The sequence below is a fragment of the Glandiceps talaboti genome, chromosome 21 (assembly GCF_964340395.1).
Source record: "Glandiceps talaboti chromosome 21, keGlaTala1.1, whole genome shotgun sequence".
In the NCBI taxonomy this organism is placed as follows: Eukaryota; Metazoa; Hemichordata; class Enteropneusta; family Spengelidae; genus Glandiceps; species Glandiceps talaboti.
The window spans coordinates 12666209-12691332 of record NC_135569.1 but is presented as its reverse complement, the minus strand read 5'-3'; the positions used below and the strand labels follow the sequence as shown (position 1 = coordinate 12691332).

General features: G+C 35.6%; 2 protein-coding genes across 2 annotated transcripts in view; one reads left to right on the top strand and one right to left on the bottom strand.

Annotated features, from left to right (window-relative positions):
• Nucleotides 1-7988: 7988 nt before the first annotated feature.
• LOC144451625 (uncharacterized) lies at nucleotides 7989-13337 on the bottom strand. Its single transcript, XM_078142519.1, has 6 exons — nucleotides 13263-13337; nucleotides 12406-12492; nucleotides 11500-11601; nucleotides 11125-11198; nucleotides 10568-10645; nucleotides 7989-8200 (listed from the first exon to the last, which is right to left on the bottom strand). The coding sequence occupies exons 1-5, from the start codon at nucleotides 13323-13325 to the stop codon at nucleotides 10606-10608; spliced, it is 366 nt and encodes a 121-aa protein (XP_077998645.1). The 5' UTR covers nucleotides 13326-13337; the 3' UTR covers nucleotides 7989-8200; nucleotides 10568-10605.
• A 1398-nt stretch (nucleotides 13338-14735) lies between these two features.
• The window catches only part of LOC144451346 (protein ELYS-like), a 66893-nt gene continuing 56504 nt past the window's right edge, over nucleotides 14736-25124 (top strand). Inside the window, exons 1-14 of the mRNA XM_078142156.1 lie at nucleotides 14736-14823; nucleotides 15521-15678; nucleotides 16634-16896; nucleotides 17363-17636; nucleotides 18352-18532; nucleotides 19189-19314; nucleotides 19975-20059; nucleotides 20416-20581; nucleotides 21055-21193; nucleotides 21490-21580; nucleotides 22186-22341; nucleotides 22914-23039; nucleotides 23787-23877; nucleotides 24853-25080. Coding sequence (XP_077998282.1) covers nucleotides 15549-15678; nucleotides 16634-16896; nucleotides 17363-17636; nucleotides 18352-18532; nucleotides 19189-19314; nucleotides 19975-20059; nucleotides 20416-20581; nucleotides 21055-21193; nucleotides 21490-21580; nucleotides 22186-22341; nucleotides 22914-23039; nucleotides 23787-23877; nucleotides 24853-25080 — 2056 coding nt within the window. The 5' untranslated portion in view covers nucleotides 14736-14823; nucleotides 15521-15548. The remainder of the gene's footprint in view (nucleotides 14824-15520; nucleotides 15679-16633; nucleotides 16897-17362; nucleotides 17637-18351; nucleotides 18533-19188; nucleotides 19315-19974; nucleotides 20060-20415; nucleotides 20582-21054; nucleotides 21194-21489; nucleotides 21581-22185; nucleotides 22342-22913; nucleotides 23040-23786; nucleotides 23878-24852; nucleotides 25081-25124) is intronic.

Sequence of the window (25124 nt, the reverse complement as noted above, 5' to 3'; positions counted from 1 at the left end):
GGGTATTGATTTTTGGTCAAAATGGGTCTAAAATGGAACCTGGGGTTTCCAGCATGCAGCACTGGCCACATCCCTACCAGAGCTGAACACTGGAACCACCCCAGGGCATGCAATCTATCTTGGCGCTGGCAGCAAGTCCCCTAAAGTGTCTGGAGTGTGTCTGACCTTGTTTCTTTTTTTCTTGATTATAGTCAGATCAAAGTCTGTTAACTATAATCATAATCTCTGTTACAACATGTAAATCCTTTTCTAACAACAGGACAGTGAGGTATGTTGTTATCAAACCAAGTACTGGCCAGATAGACCAGTCAGTGACAGCACTGGAATTATATTCTCAACAAAGTTTCGTGCCAATCTGAATCTGAAGCTAATTTCATACCTTAGCAGCAGGAAAGTGTGGTTCTGTGTCAAGTTCACATTATATGTTCATCCTATTATGTCAATATGAATCTGAAACTAATTTCATACCTTGACAACAGGAAAAGGCTGTTCGGTATCATGTACATGTTATGTAATAATTATCTTTATCCTATCACATATTAGAAACATTTTTTAGATTTTGAACAGACAACGACCTTGAAGTCATTCTTTTATCTTACAATGCTCAAATAGAAATAACACCAAACAGGTGAACATAAATTTATATCATTTCATTGTTATTGAACTTGTTTTATTTTCCAATACTTATTTGTGTAATAGTAAAATTCATGACATTCACTCAAGATTTGAATAATATTCAAAACAAAGAAGATAGTCAGCATACTAATACTACTGGTACAGTCCATGTTTTCAAAATTAATGCTGATGGTAGTGAATTGCATGGGTGAAACCAATCTAAACTTACATTCTGTAAGTGTAAGGCCTGAAAAAAAAACTGTGGTTCCGGTTACGCTCAATTTCAGAATGGGTTGGGTAGGTAGATTTTCCCCCCCATACACTGCATATGTGTGTCTAGTTCAGGTAGTTATGTTTTCTGTTGTTTTCCAAAAGGTCTCTGTGTTATTGGTTGCTTCTCATTAGATGTATAGCCATTGCAGATTGGAAGAACAGTTTTATATTGTCTTTTAAGTTGATGTCAGTTTCCACATCCACTATTTTTTGTGAGACTTTTTTCTCGAATACGTAAAAAAATGTTTAGCATTGTCAGTGAAAAACCTGGTTCAAAAGTTCTTGAAATCTTCTATGGCACAAAATACTAGTATTCTGTACATAATGCAATGAATCTGTGTTACTTGTAGGGTGACGAATGTTTTGACTTCTGCTTTAAAATGGTGACAAATTGCGTGGGTGATACTAATCTCAAGTTACACATGTACCTAAATCTTAACTCACAAAGTCTACTTTGATGGTATCTATGTACATAATAGAGAGAGATTAGAAAAATGTAATTACATGTAAAGTGTAGTCTGATACTATACTTATCTTACTTGAAATCTCTCAACTTTTCAGGATTATAATTTGAAATCGTTTCTACAAACCAGCTGAACCTAACTTACTTTAGCTCAGAAGCGTAGCTGTGATGATTTCACAATGATGTCATTGAGTAAACTAATATGTTGGTTCCACTTTTGTTCAGCGTGGCCAGCAGTACTGAACTTCTTGTATCTATTCTTGATGAATGTCCTTTGTGCAGGACCGAAAAGCAGAAATAAACGGTTTCAAATTCAACCTCACTGGGAGCAAGTTCCTGTCATTTCATATCTAACTCATGTAAACTCTTAAATTTATCATTTGTGTCTCTTCGAATCTCTCACTCTTAAAGATTCCAGCTTTAAAGTGGCCATGTGGATGAGGATTTTGTATTTATTTTGGATTTTTAATTTCAATTTTATCATGGCTTCCTACTTGAAAAATCAACATGAAACAACATTGACTATTAAAGTCTGTGTTTGTAACTCAACAAATTCACAGAGATTAATAAAATATGTAAAATGTTTGTTATTGTACGTACAATAACAAACATTTTACACATATTTGAGCTTTTTGCAATGTATTGAGTTACGAACACCGAATTGTCAATGTTGTTTTACATTAACTTTTCAAGTAGAAAGCCATGATAAAATTGTTTTATAAATTAAAAATCCAAAATAAATACCCAATCCTCATCCATATGGCCACTTTAAACGTATTTCCATAAAATATTTGACCATTTACTATAGCTCACTTTAGCTATGTGACTTGACAATGCCATTTGCTTGGACACATAAACAATCAACATTCATGTCTCACAGACAAGTCTGTAAGCTACATACTACTGTGGAAACCCAGGTTTTGGGTTACTTGAATAGTTAACAAGTAAAATTGTTATTGTTGTTGGATGTGGTCGATTACACAAATCACTGGGAGCCCAGGAACTGTGTTGCAAAGAAATAAATAAAAAATAAAGAACTAAAGAAGAAAGAAAGAAAGAAAGAATGAAAGAAAGAAAGAAAGAAAGATATGCATGGGTAATTGAAATATTTTAAAATCATGGATAAACATGTACATATATGTATATACAGGCCTGTGTACTACCGAAATAATAGATTATTTCTATAATATAGTATATATATATATATACATGTATATTATACAAATGTATATATTGTTCACTTTAGCATTTTATATTTAAAAAAAATATATATATATACATATATATATATATATATATATATATATATATATGTCCCCATGATTTTAGTTTAAACAGACTGGAGGTGGAGTTCGATTGGACATTTGCATATCATATCAGTCCAGTTGTACCAATGAATATTAATGAGCGATGACGACAGCCTGTCAATTTGTGATGAATTACCACTGACATGATACGCCGTTTGCGCTTCACCCAGCATGGGGTTGAACCACATGTAACGCCTAGAGTAACAACACTGATTAGACGTAATGTGTGAAGATAACACAGAATCGGAATACGGTAGTCAGGAACTAGACTACCACAGTCATACTTCCTTGGATTGTATAGCATGATACTAGTAACTTAACAAATTAAAAATCTACACAAACACCGAATATAATTTCATTTTAGTTTTTTTTTCTGTATTCATTTAAAAAAAAATATTTATCATTATCTTTCACATACATCAGATTGTTTATGCTATAATTCATAAATATATCTGAAAAATTATCTGCACTTAACCTTCACTTGTTTTTGTTACAAAAGTTTGAATTACATTATCTGAAATTTTTTTGTAATAACAACATTTTAATATTTCTTTTACTTCATACAAAAGTTTGTAGTCTGGATGCCAACGTGAAATCTGAATGATTCGATGAAAGATAGCATTAGACTAAAACATTTGTAATGCCCATAAAATTAATTATAGTAACTTGTTTATGAATTCAGGTGTGTATCAAAGTTGTGTTATACCTATCTGACAACTATGTCACTGAAAGGTGTGGAATTCTTTGTTCTGTGCCTACACAGGAATGTGTGATATTTACATATAACTGACCACAAATATCAACCATGATTATAAGTTATGATATTTTATTCATTAATATCAGATATCCTATATGATAACATGGCATTTTCCAGTAAGCAATCTGATTACAATCTGATATGGTGAACCATGATCAAAGCGGCTAGATGTCTTTATTTACCTCTGTTTCCATCACTTTGTTCCGGGTGATTATGTGGGAGAGCAGCAACAAAAACAAAACAAAACGACACAATGTGATGGATATAGAACTAAATAAAGACATCTAGCTGCTTTCACCCATCAGATTTAAAATTTAATCAGATTGGACTTTTGTCTACTTTTAGACTGTTATGCTGGCCTGACTGGCATTTGGACCAAAAAATGTCATACTGAGTTTAGAAATGACTTCATAATTTACTTTTGATGACATGTCCTTGTCAATTACATAAGACTGACTCAATAAATATTACTGCTCAGTCTGACAGAGCTGACATTTAATAGAAAATAAATTATCAAGTGACAATTCAGCAAAGCTAACTAGCATGAGGCGTTTTTTTTCGCATACCACATGAAACTTTGGTTTGCAAGAAAAGGTTGGGTCAAGTAACTATAGGACCTGCACAAATTATTTGTCTTAGCCTCATCTGGAAAAATACATACAGCTGCTAGTGAATTTCCCCTTTGCTATTAAAAATGCATGAGGAAGTCAAACATCAATCATATAAATTCAAAAATTGAATAATAGGTGCGCAGAAAAGGAAACAACGCAACACAAATATGCATCTTTCCTTCTTCTTTTGTAACCACGGTAACTGTCAGTTTATGTGAAGCCATTGAATGTCTAGTACTACTATACATGGGTGTTGCCATGGATTATTTAAGTACCTGGAAACTAGATTAAATACAATCACTTTAAAAACCCACTAAGTTTGAACTCTGACATTCACTATCTAATCATAAATTATATAAATTCAGTTAAGGAAACAAACATAGCCCATAGGTTAAAGTGATTTCCTGGCCTCAAATTTGTTTGTTCATTCACCAGCATTTGATTTTTATGTTCACTTGATGTCATAGTAAATTAAATATACTAGCAGTCCTCCTTTCAACACCACAATTTTACTATGTGTATACCCACAGTCACTTGTGGGCTGTGAATATACTATTATGTTTTGTATTCAAAAACATTTTATTATTATCGATAATTTACACACTCATATCAATTTTTTTTTTTATATTGAAATTTTAATATAACATTAACAATTTGTTAAGTTTTGTTTACAAGATTGTTAGCTTCATCATACATTACAGAAACTATGTGTAATATACAAATATAAACTTTTTATTTTTTGAATACATAGAGTACAATATTGTAAGCCCATTTTTTATGACTTGGAAAAAATGTACTGTGAAACTCCTAGCAAGGGGCAGTTGAAACATGGTTTCCCAGACTCTCGTCTGGGTGGTCTCGTAGAAGCGCCCCAGTGGTGAGAGTCTGGGTAACTGCAACTTAGCATGCATGAAATTTGAATAATTATACATTTGCTTATATTTTGCATGTTGTCCGAATACACTTAGTTTGTGATTAAAATATAAATGTGACAGACGATTTGGCAATATCTGATAGAACTGGTTGTGTTTAGTATAATCACAGCCTACAAGCAACTGTGACTGAAACCATTAACGTTTGTTATGTTACTGTCTGTGTTGAGTCAGTAAGAATTGTAAAAATATGGCCTCTTCTTTCGCCTTGGGCAAGTAAGAACTAGTTCGTTTTGACCTAATGACTATTTGTATTGGGTAATGTTTTTAGTAGCCCAGAAATTTAGCTATCTGGCTTCACAATGTTGTTTGTCGAGACAGTGTTGTGGTAAGTCAAGCCATATCGTCAGCCAAGGCTTAGCCTAGAGGCTTGTCTCGGTGTGACTATCTCAAGAATCTCTCTACTAGTAGTAACACTATGCTAACAATCACAAGTCTCTGGGTTAGTGTTTTTCTCAACATGCTAAACCCATGCAAACCAGTGGCAGCGTTTGACAAAGGGATTACAAACAGTTGTGTGGGTAGATCTTTCAGTAAATAGAACATCATACAAACACAAAAGAATGAAAACATTTACTAACAATGTGAATTGTTCGGTATTGTGGTCAATGGACGTAAGTGACCAACAAAGGCGGTCTGACACTTCAAGTTCTACCTCGGAAACACCTAACGTACCCGTGTCAGACTCGGTAATCACAGTTCCGTTTATGGTCACATTCATACACAATGAGTGAATTTACGTGAACCGTGCAATTCATCCAAAAACTGAAACCACTGCACTCAGATATATGCACACACGCACACTGCAGTCAAGTCGATCGCCATATAAGGAATTAGTCATGAATATTAAGTAGTACGTTCTACTCTTCATTTTAACCAATCAGCGTCACAGAAAGTTTGGGTCATAGGTTATGCAAATAGGCGCGCTTACTTTTGTTTTTCTTATCGTCTGCTGAACCAGAGCAAAACCACAACAAAGTTTTAATCACGATGCCGAAAGTCATCATCAGAAACGTAATTGCTGTGGGAATGCACCATTATTCGGGGGAACTAACGCCAGGGAGAGGATACAACATCATCCATGAATTGAATAACGTGCATGATCCGAATGCTTGCGGTATCGTCGAGAATGGAATGGAACAACATCCAAAAGTACTCGGCCATTTGAAGAGAGACGCTGCTCAGTTACTATCAAAAGTGATTGATGCACGTCTAGCTTCAAATGGACGGTATTATTTGAAGCCAAAGGGCCGTTGTTTCTTCCATTCTCGGCGGTATGGTAAAGTTCAGATGTGTACGGCCGGCTTCATGGTGAAGACAGAGGACGTCACTCGGGCAAAGGACATAGTCCTGAACCAGGGTTTTCCTGTCTTGTTCCCCTAGACACCAAACCAAATCAAAACGGCCCTTTTCAGGGCCACACACCCTCCAAAAAGAGAACTACCGTAATCAATGCGTGATGTGTGTGTGTGTGTGTACAAATGTGAATTACATCGTTTCATGGTGTTATGAAAGCTGTTCTGTGCACATTCACAAAATGTTAACTTAGTGTAGAGTTCGAAGTTTGAATTTTGATTTTAATACATCACAGGTAGGTAAACTACACAGATTACCGTCACCATTGTGCTATTGAGTAAACGCTGATTAGGATACAACACATATGTGTATAGTATTACGTTATCGTTGTGACATACAGAGACTATACTGTAGCTAGTTCGTGTTTGCTGATGTCGTTGGTTTTGGCGTGGAGGGGGGGGGGGAATCATCACTTGTTTGACAGACCATTACGTACATGTTTTTGACTTCAGGCAAACCTTGGTCATGTGATGTATTTCTATGATTCAATGGTTGGTTATGTGTGTAAAATTAAGGTGGGTGTGTTAATGATGATTTCTAATTTAACAAGAGATATGCTTTGGTCTTTCAACTTACAGCTGTTTCTAAAACAAATCCGAAGCACTACTTGGCAATATACTTAATTTGCAAAACATGTCATTGTACTTTTGATACCCCTATTATGTTGATTGATATAACTTTTGTCACAGACTACTTTATTTCTCATTTTTTTGGTGTGATGGGATCATCATCACCTTTCTAACATGATATCAAAAAGACAAACAATAAATTGTCTTTTTTGATGTCACTTGCACAATATATTACTTGTGTCACTTATTTCATTAATTCAATATTTTATCTCTGGTCTGAGAAAACTAGAAATACTAGCAAGGACACTGTAATTGATGTCTTAATTTCTTTTTACACATACTCCTTGTTTGTAGTGTTAAGACCTTCAACTGTTTATATACACAGTTGTCACAATTAACTACTGGTTTGTCATTATTTACTATTTTGGGGAATGTAGTTTGGGCTAAATAGGTATTGATGGGTAGATGGTTGAGTGGTAAGGGATGGTAAGATGGACAATTGGGCGTTATTTCTAGTCAAACTTGCAATCAAATTATGTCTAAGCAAGCATGTATCTATAAGGGAATGAAAATGACAGACGATGAATTATGATGTACAATGAATTTTATTTTCAAATAAAACTTCTGAATTGAAACATTTACAAGTATTACATACATACATACATACATACATACATACATACATACACACATACAATGCATAGTATGAACATGTATGTAAGCCTTCAGTAGGAGTGCTGTAAGGTACTACCAGAATCAGTTGGATATATAAAAACTCCAAAAATGTGTGAAACAAGCTACAGATAAAAAAAAAACTGACTCCTTACTGAATATGCTATCTACTCGACCAATTACTTGAATAGATGTATTGTGTGCATGCATGCATGTGTGTGTGTGTGTGTGTATGTGTGTGTGTGTGTGTGTGTGTGTGTGTGTGTGTGTGTGTTTTATAAAAACATGTATGCATCATTACCATTAATAACTGGACAATTTCAATTTGAAATTTTACATGAAATGTCAATTTGCCCTCATGCTTATTTGTTGTCTACAAATATAAAATGGACAGAAAATGTTAAAAACAATCCAATTATTTTAATAATGGTATTTCAGACCTACACCAACAACAAAATTATTCAACACAGTGTCATGTGTTAATTTGTACTACAGTGACATTTGTCTTGTTTTGACTTTGGTATATTTGTATAAAGATGTAGAGAGCAACTTGACAGTTCATTATTTCTATGAATTAATTACTCCAAATCAGCCATGTTTAGATTTATGATTCGTATATGAAAGGTGGAACCCCAAACACCATACCTGAAAAAGACAATGCAAAAATGTTATTGCTGAGATAAACAGTGAAACTTACATCTAGCATTAAATATTATAGAAACCAACTCTAATGTAATCTAAATTTAATTTTTCTACTTTAATCTTTTAAACTATCAGAGTCTATACATATATATTTGTAATCATGAAAAGATACACTTCACATTGTAGCATCAAAATAGTTACATTTTCACTGGATAATTTTAATCTTCACTTTAACAAATATTTGTCTCACTTGTCATCCTCAGAAATACCATCTACATTACCATCACTTTCCCCCACTTCATTAATTATTGCATCCTGGATTTCTGTGACAGGTTTTAACCATGTTGATTTAACAACCCTACTTTTACTCAGTCTAGTTACTTTACTATCCCACTCTATTCTTCTTTCTGGAGACATCACTGACAAGTAGGATTGCATTTCACACTTTAATTGTGCCACAGATTTAGATTCTAGTTTGTTATATTTTGCCCTTTCTTCTTTAGTAACAAAAATTACAGGGACGTGTTCTCTTCTCTGAGGGAACTTAGAGGCCCATAGATACTGAGTGACAAATCTCATTCTTCTCATACCTGCCTCGCTATTAAAATCTAGCAAACCAATGTCAAGATCCTCCCCATGAATATTGGTAATTGTTCTACCTGGGTTAGGTGTAAGATATGCCTTGGACCTTAACACCACTTTGAAGTTAACAAGATCGTTTTCATATGGAGGAAGATTGCGATCAAATGAATTGTCAACTCTCATTCCTAGTGCCATCAATGTGGTGTTACGGAGACATACAAGACTGTGATGGTTGCGAATGACCCTTTCCCACTTAGTATAGTCAGGAGTCCCCACTATCCATGATTTGATTGATTTATTATATTCTTCAAGGACAAAGTCCAAACCCTGGTGTTTATTTGGCTTTCCAGATCTAGAAACAGATTCATATTGTTCTAATACCTCCCTTAGGGCCTCTGGCCAACACAATCTATCATACTCATCCCATGACTCTATTTCCTGGTATTTTGGGTGACAACGTCCAAACCAAACTGGAGAAAATAATTGTCTCCCTGCTCTGAAAAGTTTAGTATCATTGTTTCGGACCCCCTTCCTGAACAAATGAATTCCAAGGCAATGTTGCAGCATTGTTGTCCAAACAAACTGTATCGTTTCATCACTACTTTTGTTTCTTATCCATTCCAAAAGTCATAAGGTGATGGAACTTGAGACTCACACGTATATGGCCAAAGTAACTCTTGATAGATAGCTTAATGGAATTTACAGAAATTATCAAAACTTTGATGGTGGTCCCCACATCTCTTAAAGAAAAGCTGAGCCTTCTCAGTCACAAAACCCTGTGTCTTCCCAAACTCTGAATAGATAATTTCCCAATACATTTCTGCAAAAGATCTTATTATATTCATTTCTTCATGACCTGGACCAGTGCGAAGAACCACCCAATCAAACTCATCCCCATACTTATGAATAGCTTATTCTTATGATGTGCTGGGGTAAGCCATCACATCTTACAATGGTCCATTCCCTCTTTCCTTTACCGTTGCAGTATTTATGAATCCCTGCATGTTTCCCTATTGCCCTAAGAATTATTACAATAGCTTCCAGAGAAGATGGGTTTACAAACATAGGGTCTACAAGACTAATATTGGCCTTCCTAACTTGGTTAAGTACATTTTCAGTGTCTGGGGATTTTCCTTCATATTTCATTACTACCCGTTGGGTACCTCCCTCATTAGTCACTGTGTGGCCAGTATACTCATGAAATAAAATTGTATTATCATCACAAGTGCTTTTTGTCCTGTATGTCTTTGTATCCACACCTTTTTTACTCTTTCTTTTCAAACCAAAGTTACCACAATTTACACATTTAATTCTATTTTCAACCTTTGGATGGCTGTGATTACATACACTACAGATGTCAGTGGCATTACTTAATTACACAATTTACACATTTAATTCTATTTTAACTGATTCACTATTCCCTATTAAACCAATCCCACTTTCTGTCTGTTTAGCTGTTATTGCATTTATAAATGCGACAACAACAGGATTTCTAGAATTTATGTGACTGACTAAATTGACATCTATTAGATTATCTAAGCTCCTTCTATCTTTATCCCTGGTCAGTTTTGTTGTTTCTTCATAGGCATTCTTATTTTCTATGAAACCTATTTGTTTGACTGCCTCAATCCTCTGTTTTTGTGTTTCATACATATTGTCTAATTTCTTTTGTAATTCATCCTTGTCATCTTCTAGTTTATTTTTATCTTCTAACAGGTCCTTATTTTCATTTCTAAGAGTAGTCACTTCTTCACTTAACTCATCTACATCCTGTATTAGGGACTTTACCTGATCTTTCAGCTCACTAATTAGTTGCTGGTATTCGCCTACAACATCAAGGTTGTACATGTTAGCATATTCTGGTATCTGAAATAAGTGTAAAATACAAAACTGTTAAATCTCTAGAAGTTGCATACTTTCATTTCATTTAATGATATAGCTTGGTATCATTGCCTGTAGTACTGTGTACACCAAAATGTATGATGTTATTGAATCGGTCTACTGACTATGTGCTACATGTTACATGTGTTACAGGTTACATGTTCAAGTGATGGAAAATTGGTATATTCATGTCATTTTTATGTCATGTAATCGCTTTCATATCAGTGTATCTTTCGCTCATGTATACATTGGAACTAATTACATAAACCAGTCCTTCAAGATTATACATGTATGTATGTATGTATGTATGTATGTATGTAATGAAAAATGAGGAGAGACAAGTGAGACATATAGGGATGTAGGAGTCGAACCCACATCCCCTGAATACGAACAAGCGTGATCCTGCCAACTGAGCTTACTCGTTAAAATAAAATATGCAATGTACAGCAGTAACTGTGACTTGCCTTTGTTTCAGGACAAAGTGTACCACCTCTTGCTGCTTCAGAAATACGACAGTTGTATCTGCAACACCATTATACTTAAAAAAAAAATTCATTGAATTTGTTAATATCATGATGTTACAAATACATGCATATTATATCAGCCATCCATAATAATGAAGTACACAATGTACATCGTCAATCATAAATGCAGTACTTAAAAACACTACATAGATTTCATTTATTCAATTTTACAATTATAAGAACAACATATAATACTGTTGTGAACATGTTCAGCAAATGTGTACTGTATCATGTAAATTTCGTATAATTTTAAAATTTTTACCATTGCCAATAAAGTAACATATTAAATAATATGCAACACAAATAGCATCTTACCTTTGTGTGACTATCAATTGGAGTTACCGTAGCTATAGCTTGGTTTTGGAGTGTTGTACGAGTAATATGACCTGGGATAGATGAACATCCTTTGCTTGGACACTAAATAAATCATACAGCAAAAATCAACCCATGAATTGGGAATTTAGTGAGAATCAAGAAATATATATGCACTCTATGGATAATTGGATACTGGAAGTATGGGATTAGTGAAATTAACAATTACTGCTAGTTGGGTATTAGTATTTTAAAACAAAAGTACTAGTAACTCATTTCAAATCTAAATATTCGTTTTGGGGTGTTATGCACTCCCACACACATGTACATAGTCATTGTTATTCAAAAGTCTACTGAAAAATCAAGGATGGATCATTTTCTATTAGAGTATAATGTTTTTTCTACATGTTGCTGTATCTGTGTTGATATAACTGTATACATGGATTGTGTATACAAGTGTATTAGCAGATCTTATTTTATCAACATTTCACTGTTTATAATTAAAACATTAATATATCGTTTGGTACATATTCTTAGATAATACAAACTGATAAGTATACATACTTATATCAACAGACCAGTTACATCACTCATACTGTGAAAACATCTCTGAGAAGATGTACAGAAATGTACAGACCATGTAACTGCATTTGTACATGAAATTTTTCAAACAGATCACAATAGTCATAATTTTACATCTAATATGCTAGCTGTCACATGTCTATTAGTACAGCTATGAAATCTTACCAGATTTATAGACCCTATATAACATCACTTTTTTCACATACCCTGTTTTAGGAGGTGCAGGAGGTCTGTTACAGGCATGTCCTGTAATCTACATGTGGATTTCTAGCTGTTTATATAATGTAAACGGCCTGACCTTACTTAGCCAATTATATCATGACTAACCTGTGACTGTGTAATATCATGAATATAGTCGATGTCTATACATGTAGCTGGAGATTCTTCATGGGTCTCCTTTCGTTTGCGATCAGCCTGTGAAGAAAGCAATTCCAAATATCACACAAATGAAATACACAAAATAGTACATACCACTCGTAGGTGTGTCACCCCGCGTCTCCAATTATTAAACGAGTCGTCAAACAACTACAAATGTAGTGATCATCAATAAAGTTTTTACACTTGCTAACTATACACTGACTGTCAACATAAGTCTATAGAACTATAATACATATTTGATTTACTGTTACACGAGCAAATCATCATTACAAAAAAAGCTCCAACGAATATAGAAGTAAACTTAGTTTGCTCAGCTGCATCGTCCTGCTTGCAGACTTGAAAGTCGAGATTCAATGCTGACATTGTCCCTTTCGTTCTCAGCTCCGTGTTTAGAGACATTGAATTTGTTAGTCCTGCAACCGGAATAAGTCGGGACTCAATTCTGACAGTGTCTGTAATGTTTCTTGTCAGTGTTCACAATTATTACAAGCAGGACTAGTCACTACATTTGTTATTTGTCAGAGTTGTGTCCCGTCCACGGTCGTCAAACAGGACTGCTCCGGATCCCGCACGAGACGAGGCTCGGTCAGTACAAAGAAAATTTCTGACTACATGTATGTTACAACACAGAGACAGACTGCAAATTGCAAGTGGGATCCAGATATCAACTGTATCAACATATTATCAGTTCACAACAAAGGCTATGTCGTTCAGCAACTTGGAAGCACAAGGTCATCGGTCAAACGTGAGAGGTCATTATATACATCGCCCTCAGAGTTATAAAAAACAACCTCTTTTGTACATACCTGAACTTTCCGCTCCGCAACATTATTGAAGTGCTGCGTAAATTCCCGTCGCATTGCAGCCATACGAAGGCAGTTGGTGCAGATACTAGCTGTCCTGTGAACTCCAAGTCTAGCGAAGGCATTGCGAAAGTCCTTCCGTACATATTTCGCTATTTCAACCCCGGTTTTCTCACCCTCAGAACCTCTATTCCACCTTTCATGGAACGGGTTTTTACATTTCTTCTGTGGGCCATGGCCAACAAACACAACGATCACAATAATGCTAATTAAAAATAAAAAGGCTAAAATAATTGCTGCAAGGCTTGACAAAGATTGATGCGTTTGCATTGTTGAACCTTATCTTTAAAAGTGTCGTCTGCTATTGTAAGCTCGAGCTCAGTGACTATCATTTCATCGATCGGGAGCGTTAACTGTCAATCATTTGTCAATTGACCAATAAGATGTAGGAGAATATTTTGTGTACATTTTGTAATTTTCTCTCAATATTTGTAATTTCTACAATTGTTTTTGTATGGTAATGTCAATAATCACGTTATTTACATGCTTCATAGAACACTGAATATTATTTTACAGCTGTGATTGGTTAAATTAAAGACATCTCCCTAGGAACGATTCGATCATAAATATTCATATATGCAAAATAGCATGACTATATATGGCGATCTTGTAGACTGCACTGTCACGAACATTTTCACTACCGCGTACCGTACCCGCGGGGTGAGTTTATACGTTTTTACTATTTCGAAATAAAAACTGTTATTTCACTTACCTTCAAGTTTCTTTTCCATTTTTTCTGTGATTGTCACACCGTCTTATCCTTTACATCCCGGATATCATGGTACCTGTCTGCGGTGTTGAATGTCCAAAATTCTTCGTAACTTGGAGAGTAAAACCAGTAAGTTCGACGTGTTTATTTCGTTACATATTTCACCACCCAAATTTACAAGTTGAAGTTCACAGGACAGGCCTCCACCATGTACTACCAAAGACCAACTTTCTACTTGTTTATGATTTTTTTTGGCTGTAGTACATACAAGTATGTTACGTTTCAAACACGGAAGGCGAAGATAAAGGGTAAAAAGTTCCCGGAAATTGTAGAAAGAAGATAAGCCTCTCCTGCCTTCGATTGTCTTCAGCTAGGTTTCAGTAGTCGCCGGGCGAAGCGCCCAGATAAGTTTGTTGACATGAACTGACCAATAATGAGTAATCTACTGAAGATATTATGCATGATATAAAATCGTCTTTGATTGGTTAAAAGTTTGATTAGTGATAGATAAGGAAGATGTGTTTAATATATATATAAATCACAAACGTTATACCAGCAAGACATTTTCATAAATATTTATTAATAAATCTAGTTGATATAAAGTGTTAGCGAAGGTAATCGGTAACCCTTGTGGGAAAACAAATTTTCAGAAAAAATATGAGGGCGCGTGACCTGCGCATAGCTCTGCGCAGGACGTAACTTCCGCGTGCAACATGGCGCCGTACATTCAAAGTTGATGTTCCCGCGATGTCTAAATAGAAATTATACGGTTTTCACGACAGTCTTTTGATCTAGGTAAGTGTATGTGTTACCTGTCATACCACTTTTTATGCTGAAGATTAATAAAGGACATCGTTTCGTGTGAAAAGCGTGAGCTGTAGATGAGGTTGGGTCGATGTACCCGGCGAGTTTGTAGGTGTTGTGTTGCCTTGCAATCTACATTTTCAATATGCACATAATGCACGCAGCTGTCAAGTTACAGGAACTGTTAATGTTCACGCCGCACGGGACGATCATGTCCCCCCGATATGGTGTAATTGGAAAGAATTACCCATGTGAACTGTGATCCAATCACTTCCTGATTCCTGTGCCTTGGTAAACTCGCATCAAATGATCAATGCACAATGCACACGTGGTTTCAGCCAAGACAATAATACTACAAGTTTTATCATATATGCTCTATACTGCTACAATTGTAATATTACATTTACAATTTTCCCTTTTTCCAATGCCTATCCTTGATCACTTCCTTTGATCTTAATACCACAGTCACCCTTGTGTAAGTTTTTGCTCCCATTCCTGTGTGATTAATACATGCATTATCCACTTTGTATAGATCGAGGTAGGAATGAAGACTCTAGGGTTGAGATTAATATTCATTTGAAAGCTGACTTAGCTCATGGCATATAATGAACAAGTAAATCTAGAGTTCTAAACATCTTTTACTTGAGGATTTTTTCTTTTTTACTAAATACAACATGTTGTTTTTCAGATCAAAATTAGTTGCCTGGCAACCACAAATGATGAAGCGTGAACAGATTCCAAACTTTACTTCTGGCTTGTCAGCTTATAACGCTGCAAGTGTCAAAGCATTGGAAAGTGATATCAGTGATGATGGCAATGACACTATCTTTGGAGGAGTATGTAATGGTAAGGGCAATATTCACAACCATGAACTAAGTTTTTGTGTAACACTAACAGTAAAGTAATCAAGTTATATTGTTTTTCAGTCTGTCTTCTTTTATTTGGTTTTCATTCTTTAAATAATAGTTGTCCATGTTTTTGGTGAGGGATGGGAACCCCGGTAACCCTGGTAACATAAAGGGGTGAAAACTGGTATATTATTTCCAGTACCATAATTTTGGTGGGGAACTTTGGTAAAATGACAGTGGAACTCAGGTAGATTTTACCTACTGTATACCACCCTTCACAAAAACACTGCTTTGTAACATATTAATCCCCTTTTCCCCAACTTGTACTTTAAAGTTGTGTACAAACAAATACCCCCTAGGGAAAACAAGTGCCTAGTAAGTCTCATACATAATTCCACCTAAGCTCGCATTGATGCTAACTGTGTCATGACAAATGCAAACTGAGAAGTGAAAGTGAATGAAATCAATGTCTTTTGTCTCACTTAGCTTCAACATGAATTCAAAGTGTCCTACCCCTTGTAAAGGCTGGGTCATTGTCTGTAGTTGTGACTCTGTATCGGTTTTGTAGTGTTACAACTTACATTAATCTAATGTTTGTCAAAAATTGACTAAAAATGTCTCTACATTGAGAAACATGGCTAACTGTGTACTAGGTCAAGCGTGATTACATTTAGCAACTTTTTCTATAAATTAAAGATGAACACCATTGCAGGAGATAAGAACATCTCTGTAAAATTTGCCTAGTTCCCATATATTGTAACATCATTTTGGTGGGGAATCTCGGTAAAGTGACAAGGGAACTCAGGTAAGTTTTACCTGCTTACCACCCTTAAAAACACTGGCACTTATACACTTCAGAGACAAGAAGATTTGTTTCCTACATGTACTGTGTTCAGTTTAGATAACAAAATAAAGTATGTTCACCAGGAATATTTCTTACATTTTTATCGTAGATGGTAAATGGGCATGGTTAGTGCGAGGTCAGACCTTAGAAGTCATACACACAGCCAATGGTGTCCGCCAAACTGCTTGGTGTTTTAACAAAGACAGCACTATGACCATATCATGTGTCAGAGAATATCGTCTAAATCAGATGTCATCTAGGCGATCATCGGTTAGATTACTTGTAGGATTGAAGTGTAGATCTGGTGGAATGCTGTGTGTCTTCAACCCTTACATCTCCAAGGTTACCGCAGCCATCACAATACCATATAAGGTAAGCTGCTTTGATAACTAGTAATGATGACAAAGCCGTAAGACTGGGCACAATAGGCCTTTCCAAAATTTGCCATGGTGGCGCTCTACTTCCTGTATGTGTGTACCTTGGGGTATACATGGTTTAGGTTACTCAGTTTAATCATAGAGCACTGCTGCTTTCCTCGATGTCTGAACAATACAAAAAAACATCCCTGATTTACAGAATACCAAGGGACAGAGCTCCTAAGTAACAGTACTATGAGGTGATGATACCCCAATTTGAGCGAGGGTGCTGTATTTGCAATTTCCTGTTTGCAGCCTGGAATGGCCTATTGTGGTTCAAATCTCGTCAAAGACTTCAGCCATTTAGAGAGAAATGGTAGTGCCAAGGCTCAAACCAGCAGCTTGCAGATTCAGAGCCAGCCACACATAACCATTACACTATCACGACTTCACTTCTTATATTCTGTTTACTATTTCTATAGGTATCAACAATAGAACCTATAACCAACGTGGGTGGAATCAGAGCCCCAAACTATCTACTATCATCTCAGCTACATCTATTCTTTGGGATGGTTGCCGTGGGTACAGACCAAGGCTATGTCTATTTGATAGACTTGAGACTTGATGAAGATGGTAAACTTTCTGATGAGACTTATCCTTCTAAGTTACTCCTCATCTCCTCCAAGACACAAGGTGTTGAAGAAAAAAGGATTCAGGCTGTGAGGCGAGGAGAACACTTAGCTCTCCTTGTAGATGGTAAGTTAAACAAGGGATGTTGTGTGTGTTCTTTGAAAGTCTAAAAGGCAGTGGTGTCTCATCATCACAAACCTAGTTATTTTTTTTAGCATCAAACTAAAAAAAATAATAAGTTTTTATGGGGTTTACCATTTTCTATCTGTATTATTAAATACACAGGATCTCTTCCAATGTAGTTTGATGGAGAACATTCACATGAAATCCATGCAATAATTCATGTCACAATGTCAGTCACTTTCACACTGGTCCTGAATTCTCGGTACCTGAAATAGAATATTACTGCCAAGGCACATCATAAAAATTACGAACATTTGATTTCCTCGTCAACACCATAACTTCCGCTCCACGTGTTTCACATGTATTACTCTAGGTGCGCGTGAAAATAAGTCAACCTTCTTATTCTATTTTGACCCTCTAGCATGAGGTAATTTTTTAAAAAGCTATTGCAGGTACCCAGAATTCAATTGGGTACTTTTTGACAGTTTGACAATTCAATAACAATTTCATGCCAATGCAGTTATAACTTTGACTAAATAGACAGACAACCATTCCTCAAGAAATCAAAGCTTACTTTTGGAAATCTGTACAGTTGTGACAAAAAGGAAGAGCTAATGGTTTTAGTTTTGAAAAAATATAATGCCAGTTTTTGTCTTGTATTGTTTACGTACATCCTGATATATGTACCTTGTATTGTAAATTTGTTACACCACTACAGAACACTGCCACAAGAGAAGTTCTTATGATTTCCGAGAACCAAATGGGAACACGATCCGTAGTTATTATGCATCAGAAGTATCCATTACAGCATTGAAATTTATCAAACAGACAGGGAGCTTGGTGATAGGTTTCAGTTTTGGCTGTTTTCAGCTTTGGAGTCTGATTGGACCTATCCTAGAGTGAGTATAACTACTAGTTAGCCATAAGTCGAAATACGCAGATGCTGGAGTTTCATCTATTGATTGCATCTAGCATGGAATCCATGATGTTTCGCTACAGGGTGGTGCTTGTATTTCCCTTCATCAGCCAAAAGGGGGAGAATATGTGATCCTCTCATTCCAAGATGGAATATGTGAGAAGGCATTGCTTATGTGATGATTTTTCATTGTCTTTATCACACTTGGAATAACAATAACTTGATCATCATTAAATGACAGAAAGACATATTGACCTCTTTAATTGTGAGTGAGTTTATAGAATAAAGATTTAATGCCAGGAATGACAGAGAGAAGGATTTTACTAGTAAACGCAGGGTACAGTCAGTTGACAACAACACCATGAGTATCAAACCCCCTAGTGTGAAAATCAGTCGTTGTTTCCACTTATATATAGTATGCCTTAACCTCTAGTGAGTTAGCGAGTTGTGGGAAGTGAGTGGTTACAACAGTGAACCAACAACTGGAACTTTCAGATTGCAAACCTCTCTGCACAAACAGAATACAAAAAAAGTAACATGTATAGAAAATTATGGTGCATCCTTGAACCAACAACAGGGCAGGGCCATAACACTGCAATAAAATGTAATAGTGTATAATGTAATGATGTATTTCTACAGATATGCCAGTCCCCTTGAGAATAATTCATCACCAGTTACACACTTTGCATACCAAGAACCAGATGATGATCCAAGATATTGTTGCTATCTGTGGTTGTCTAAAGGACCAGTCTGTACGGAGTCAAGGTCAGTATGTGTTCTCACACAAATAGTTCAATTTATGTTTGCCATTTCATTTCCACACTTTTCTTTTTTGTACCAACCAAAATATCTTCAAGTTGTGAGTTCTCAGTGATGATGGTCTTGTCAGAATCTCTCTGAAACTATCATTCTGTTTTACATTTGATGTTCGACACTCTCTGTTGGCACTCCCAACTAATTTCTTCGAACTCACAACTTGAAGGTTTTTGGTTGAAAGAAATTAGTCAAGAGATGTGAGTTTTCAATTTGGAATAATCATATCTGAATGTCTCTGAAACAACAATTTTTTTTACGTTTGCAATGTTTGACACTCTCCGTTTTGCACTCACAACTAATTTCTTCCAACTCACAACTTGAAGGTTTTTAGGTTGAAAAGAAGTTACTCGACTGTTGTTAGTTCTCCAAATAGAATGATCATGTCAGAATGTCTCTGAAACGTTAGTTCTTTATACGTTTGTTATGTTGAACCTTCTCCATTCAAATTCTCGACAAACCTCCAAGTTGTCAGTTCTCGACGGTGAATGAAACACTAATTCATTTTGCATCTGCGATGCGAAACAATACTAATTTGCAATGTTGAGCCATTCGTAGTCGAATGTGACCTCAATGACAGTTCCTTAACATCTACTATTCGTTTTTTTACAGTCAAGATATTCCTGTATCACTATATTTATTTCAACTAACGTTTGAAGAGAGAGAGAACCATGATTACCATGGCTACTTATACAAGGTATAAATATACTTAACTTATTTTACTTGTTGATTGCATTTAAAAATCTGATAGAGGGGGTGAGTCATGTAACCTTAGATTAATGTCCACTCTGCTTGTATCTTGTGTACTGAGGGGAATTGTCAGCTGTTCTGGCAGCATTGTTGAAAAGGATATTGTTGGTACAGCATTGTGATTTAGCACTGTCATTCCAGGATTTGACGTTGACTTTTTGATAGAAATAGCCCACATGAAGCATCAGTTTTAGATTGTTGAGATCCATACCACGGTGTTGGTGGTCTTTATTTCAGTCACTGTCACTAGTAACTACACACTTTTCTGACAACTTGTTTATTTTTTCTCCTTTTTTTTCTCAGACTCTTGAAGACTGTAGTCCTAAATTCAAACATGATTTGACCTCTGACATTTACAATCTCGAAAGAAAGACTTCTGTCGGAAGTCGTTTATTTACTTGTTCTACGTTGGTCAATGAATTCTCACCAGATAGAATGAAACATGAAGATTCTACATTGGGAGATCATGGTAAGTCGTTCTCTCTCCTGCCCCACCCCCACCTCTGGAAAGTAGTGGGGTGGGGTGTGACGGCAAGAGAAAATATTATTTCCATTAGTGACAAGTAATATACATTATAATCAGGATTCATTCACTCTGGAAACTTCTGGAAAGACATGGAAAAACATGGAATTTCAAAGGACTTGTTGGTTCTCCTGGAAAGTCCTGGAAAAATGTGATAAACTCCTGGAAAATCTATTGACTTAACAATAAACATTACAGTCATTATGAAATTTTGAAATTTGAGAAACATGTTTTAAAAAGCAGACATTTCTGAATTTCTGAAGTTGGTAACCCAATGGGACTACCAAGGAAAAAAGTTAATTTCGAACACTGATAGTTGTCATGGTAATAAATTTTACAACGTAACCCAACTCTACCAAATTTCATTTCTGTGCATTAACCTATGGATCTTTTTGTTGTATTATTGATCTGTTTTGCAGTTGTTAACAGAACAGATCTCAGTCAAGCATTATTTGCATGGGAAGCGCCATCTGCAGGCCAAGGATCACAAACCAGTTGTTTTTTGGCACTTTTTGATTTGAACAGATGGTATCATGCTCAAATGCCAGTGTCTGTAAGGTAAATATAGAAAAAATAAACTTGGTTTTTTTTTGTATTTGTTAACCTTGATTTTAACATATTAGAGAATGCCTAGAATAAAAAAGATGATTTGATTTTGTATAGATACTAGAAATGGAACAAAATAGATAGACACAAACTAAAACTATTGTTGTGACATGTTGATATACTACTCTGGCAACCGAGGTATTTGTGAAATCTACCACATCAAAAAACACTTTGTGTCTCTATGAGTAAACCGAAAACTTGGTTGCCAAGGTAGTATGACAATTTCAAATGTTGTTTTCAATTTGTAGGCAGTCTCAGGAACCCAATGAAATGTGTTCATATCTATCATTCTACACTTTGGATTCTGTCATGGAGGCAGCTGCACCTGATGTCTTGTTGGTGAGTGGAGATACAAAAATATGATATGTTTTAAAATATATGATACATGGCTCATTCTCTTTTGATTGCTTTCCTTCCCCAAAAGTTTGTTTGGAATATATTTGCACCAAAAGCACTTCTGGTTGATCGCCTTTTTGTGCAAAACCTTGAAATTGCATAGTTAATTTTACCAGACATTACTGAAACCAGTGAGAAACGTCTGTTTTTGACTTTTCTTCATACTGTTGCTGCTGCTGCTGCTGTTTGTACTGTTGTTGTTGTTGCTGTTGCTGTTGTTTATTTTTATGTATTTTGAGTGTGTAGCAGTGTACCCTCTAATGATAGTCAAATTGTGTTGTTGTGAGTCAAAATGATAAAATCTGGCATTTCTTGTGAGTCACCATATTGTAAGAGATAGGGGACACCAAATTTTGATGTGTCACTAGATATTGTATGTGTCAGGCAGGGGTGCGTCAGATTGGCTTAGAGGGCACAATGATGTGGGGTTTTTTTGTGTGTTTTTTTTGTTGTTTTTTTTTGGGGGGGGGATGAAGTACATACAAAAAATTGTGAAATTTGATCACATAAAACTTATTTATTAATTCTATACTTTTTGTCTTTCACAGGATGTATATGTTGATCCTCATAGAATATCCAAATTCAAATCTTGTATTACCCCAGCCCCAGAACAACATTTTTACCCATCAGCCTCTAGTTTTAAGGCCTGTTGTGTGATGGAGACTGGGGTAGTTAGGTCAGAATTCCTTGGAGTTCAGAGACAGGTAAGATAAACTATAGTCACTTGAAAGACAGATTTTGATTGGGGGAAAAATACTTTAAACTCTTGTTATATGTAGAATTAGCCAATCATGAGTGAGTTTGCATAGCTGACGATCAAATATGCAGTGAACAGTATCAGTTGTTTTGACTGAAATAAGTCACTCAAATGTTACAGTAAACTTGCTGTAGTCGATTGAATTTCTCAAATTTTGTTACCAATCAGAGAAATTCAGTATTATATATGATGTTACAATAAATGTTGTAAGATAATGATAGCTGTGAATGTATTTAGCATTCTCAAAAAAAAAAAAAAAAAAAAAAAAAAAATTGAATTCACCACGAAAGTTAAGGTTAACTTTTAAACAGTATTGAGCAATGTTAGCGCCCTCACTCAGATAATGGCCCAATGCTTTTGTTTTAACAAGGTTTGTATTTTGAAAAGATGCAGTTTTACAGTAAAAAGGAATGTACAATGTGATCAAAAAGCAAGGTGTACTTGGCATGTTAGCATCTTGTACTGTAAAACCGGAAAGAAAACAAACAAACAAATAACTTTTTTTTGATGTTTTTTTAGGTCATGGCTGATATGTGTAAACTTGGCCCTGTCATTCTATGGGAACCACAGGAATATTTCAGTCAATGTTGGATGGCAGGACTTCTACCTAGGACTTTAGATCAATCTATAACTACAACACCAGTGGTAAGTTGTATCAAGTTATCGTTGTTTGTAGATGTCAACAGAAGTACAGCGGCAATTATAATTGCGTTAAGTTTCAATATTCAAACATGTTTGATAATGCCACATCCAAAAAAAAGAAATATCAACAAAAAACATAGATAAGTAAACTGCAGACTGCAAACAGGAAATCATCATCATCATCATCATCATCATCATCACCTCATAGTACTGTTTATTAAGAGCTTTGTCCCTTGGTATTCTGTAGAAGTGTAATTCAGGGATGTTTTTCGTATTGTTCAGACATCGAGGAAAGCAGCAGTGCTCTATGATTAAACTGAGTAACCTATACCATGTATACCCCCAAGGTATACACAGACAGGAAGTAGAGCGCCACCATGGCAAGTAATAAAGTGTGTTGGGTGGGTGCAACCAGATCTGTATTATAAAGAGTGAACACGAAATTCAAACAACCTAGCTTGTTGATGGCGTAGAACTGGTCGCACTCACCCACTGTGGTTTATTACTTTACACTAATTGGACAGATGTTATTTTTCTCAAGTTTTTGTTCACATTACTTCATTGATTGTAGACCTTAATAAATATGGTTGACCATTGAAACTGAACACATGTAACATTTCTACTGTAGTAAATTTTCCATAATTCTACAATATTTCCTTGCTTTTGTTATTTGTTTGTTTGTTTGTTTGTTTACTTGTTTAGTATTTATTTTATGGGCTAACATTTTGTTGTATTTTTTGGTTTCCATAGCAACTTCAGCGTGATTCTTTACTTACTGTGGCCCTAGAAAACACCATGCTTGGCCTGATCATATCATGTATTCAACAGTGGAGTGAAGGAGGTAAGGATAGACAGGCACTAATTTCCCGAAAAAATCAAAGTTATCCAAATCTTTCAAAACTTTGCCATATGAAATATTATACATTTTTATTTTAAATAATAAAAGAAAATTGGGGGTTCACTGTCTTGTTTTTCACGAAATGGACAATATTTTATTTTCTCACAAAGTAAACACAGTAATTGGCGACCATTAATAGCGACTTATTTTTGATAACCTTTGACCTCTCTATAAAAAATGTGCATGGTGATTAACAAAGACATGATGTTAATGACTGAGTGGATTGCTTGTCATGTGAATTTGAAATTTTATCTAAGGACCTCATTGAGCTAGATGTGAGAAGAGATTTGAAGCCACAGATAGCATCTAGACTAGTTTCATCAAGTAGCAATTCAACCTTATTTCTAACTTTAGCAGGAACTCAGAATATTTACAGGACTACCAATATGTACACTTTCTTGATTACAGGGTGATTATAGCAGGGCTCAAAATTAGCAGTAGTCCTGTGTCCGCAGACTACCAATTCTTGTCATGGGGCTACCATAATTTGTAGCTGGTAGCCCACTCAGGCGAGCACAGATTATGCAATGATTTAAAGGATGGAAGATTTACAGACATAAAGTATTTTTATAACACACATATTTCCAATAGAGGAAATCTGTTTTCAGTTCAGGAATATGGGACTACAGGTCACAATCCTTGGGCTACCACTTTCAGAAATTGGTAGCTCACTCTGACTACCAAAGAAAAAAGTTAATTTCAAGCCCTAGATCCACATCAGCAAGGCACCACCACTATCACCCATTTGTATAATTTACCACAATCAACAACAATATTTTTGTCTGTGTCTGATTTCGTCATCACTAACTTGTTTCCATAGTAATAATGCATATTATGTAGTCTGGCCAGATGTGTAAAAATTATAGCAAAAAGAATATCCCATTCATCACGCTGAATTTTTGAACTTTTCCATTCTAGGATTTCCTTCCGGATGTACTCTACGGTCTATCTTGGATTGGGCTTGGAATAAGGTAGCCACTATCAAGGAATCTCTGGACAGAATATGTACACCACTGTATGATGGGTATGGCACTCACCTTGACAAGCAGACCTTGTCATTATGTAACCAGCATGCAGTGCATTTGAGTCATATGGTGCTCATTTTCCAGGCATTGTTGGACCAATCAGGGACCACCACTGAACAAGGTAAGTTGTGTGGACTATAGTGATGATGGTTTTGTATGTAACTT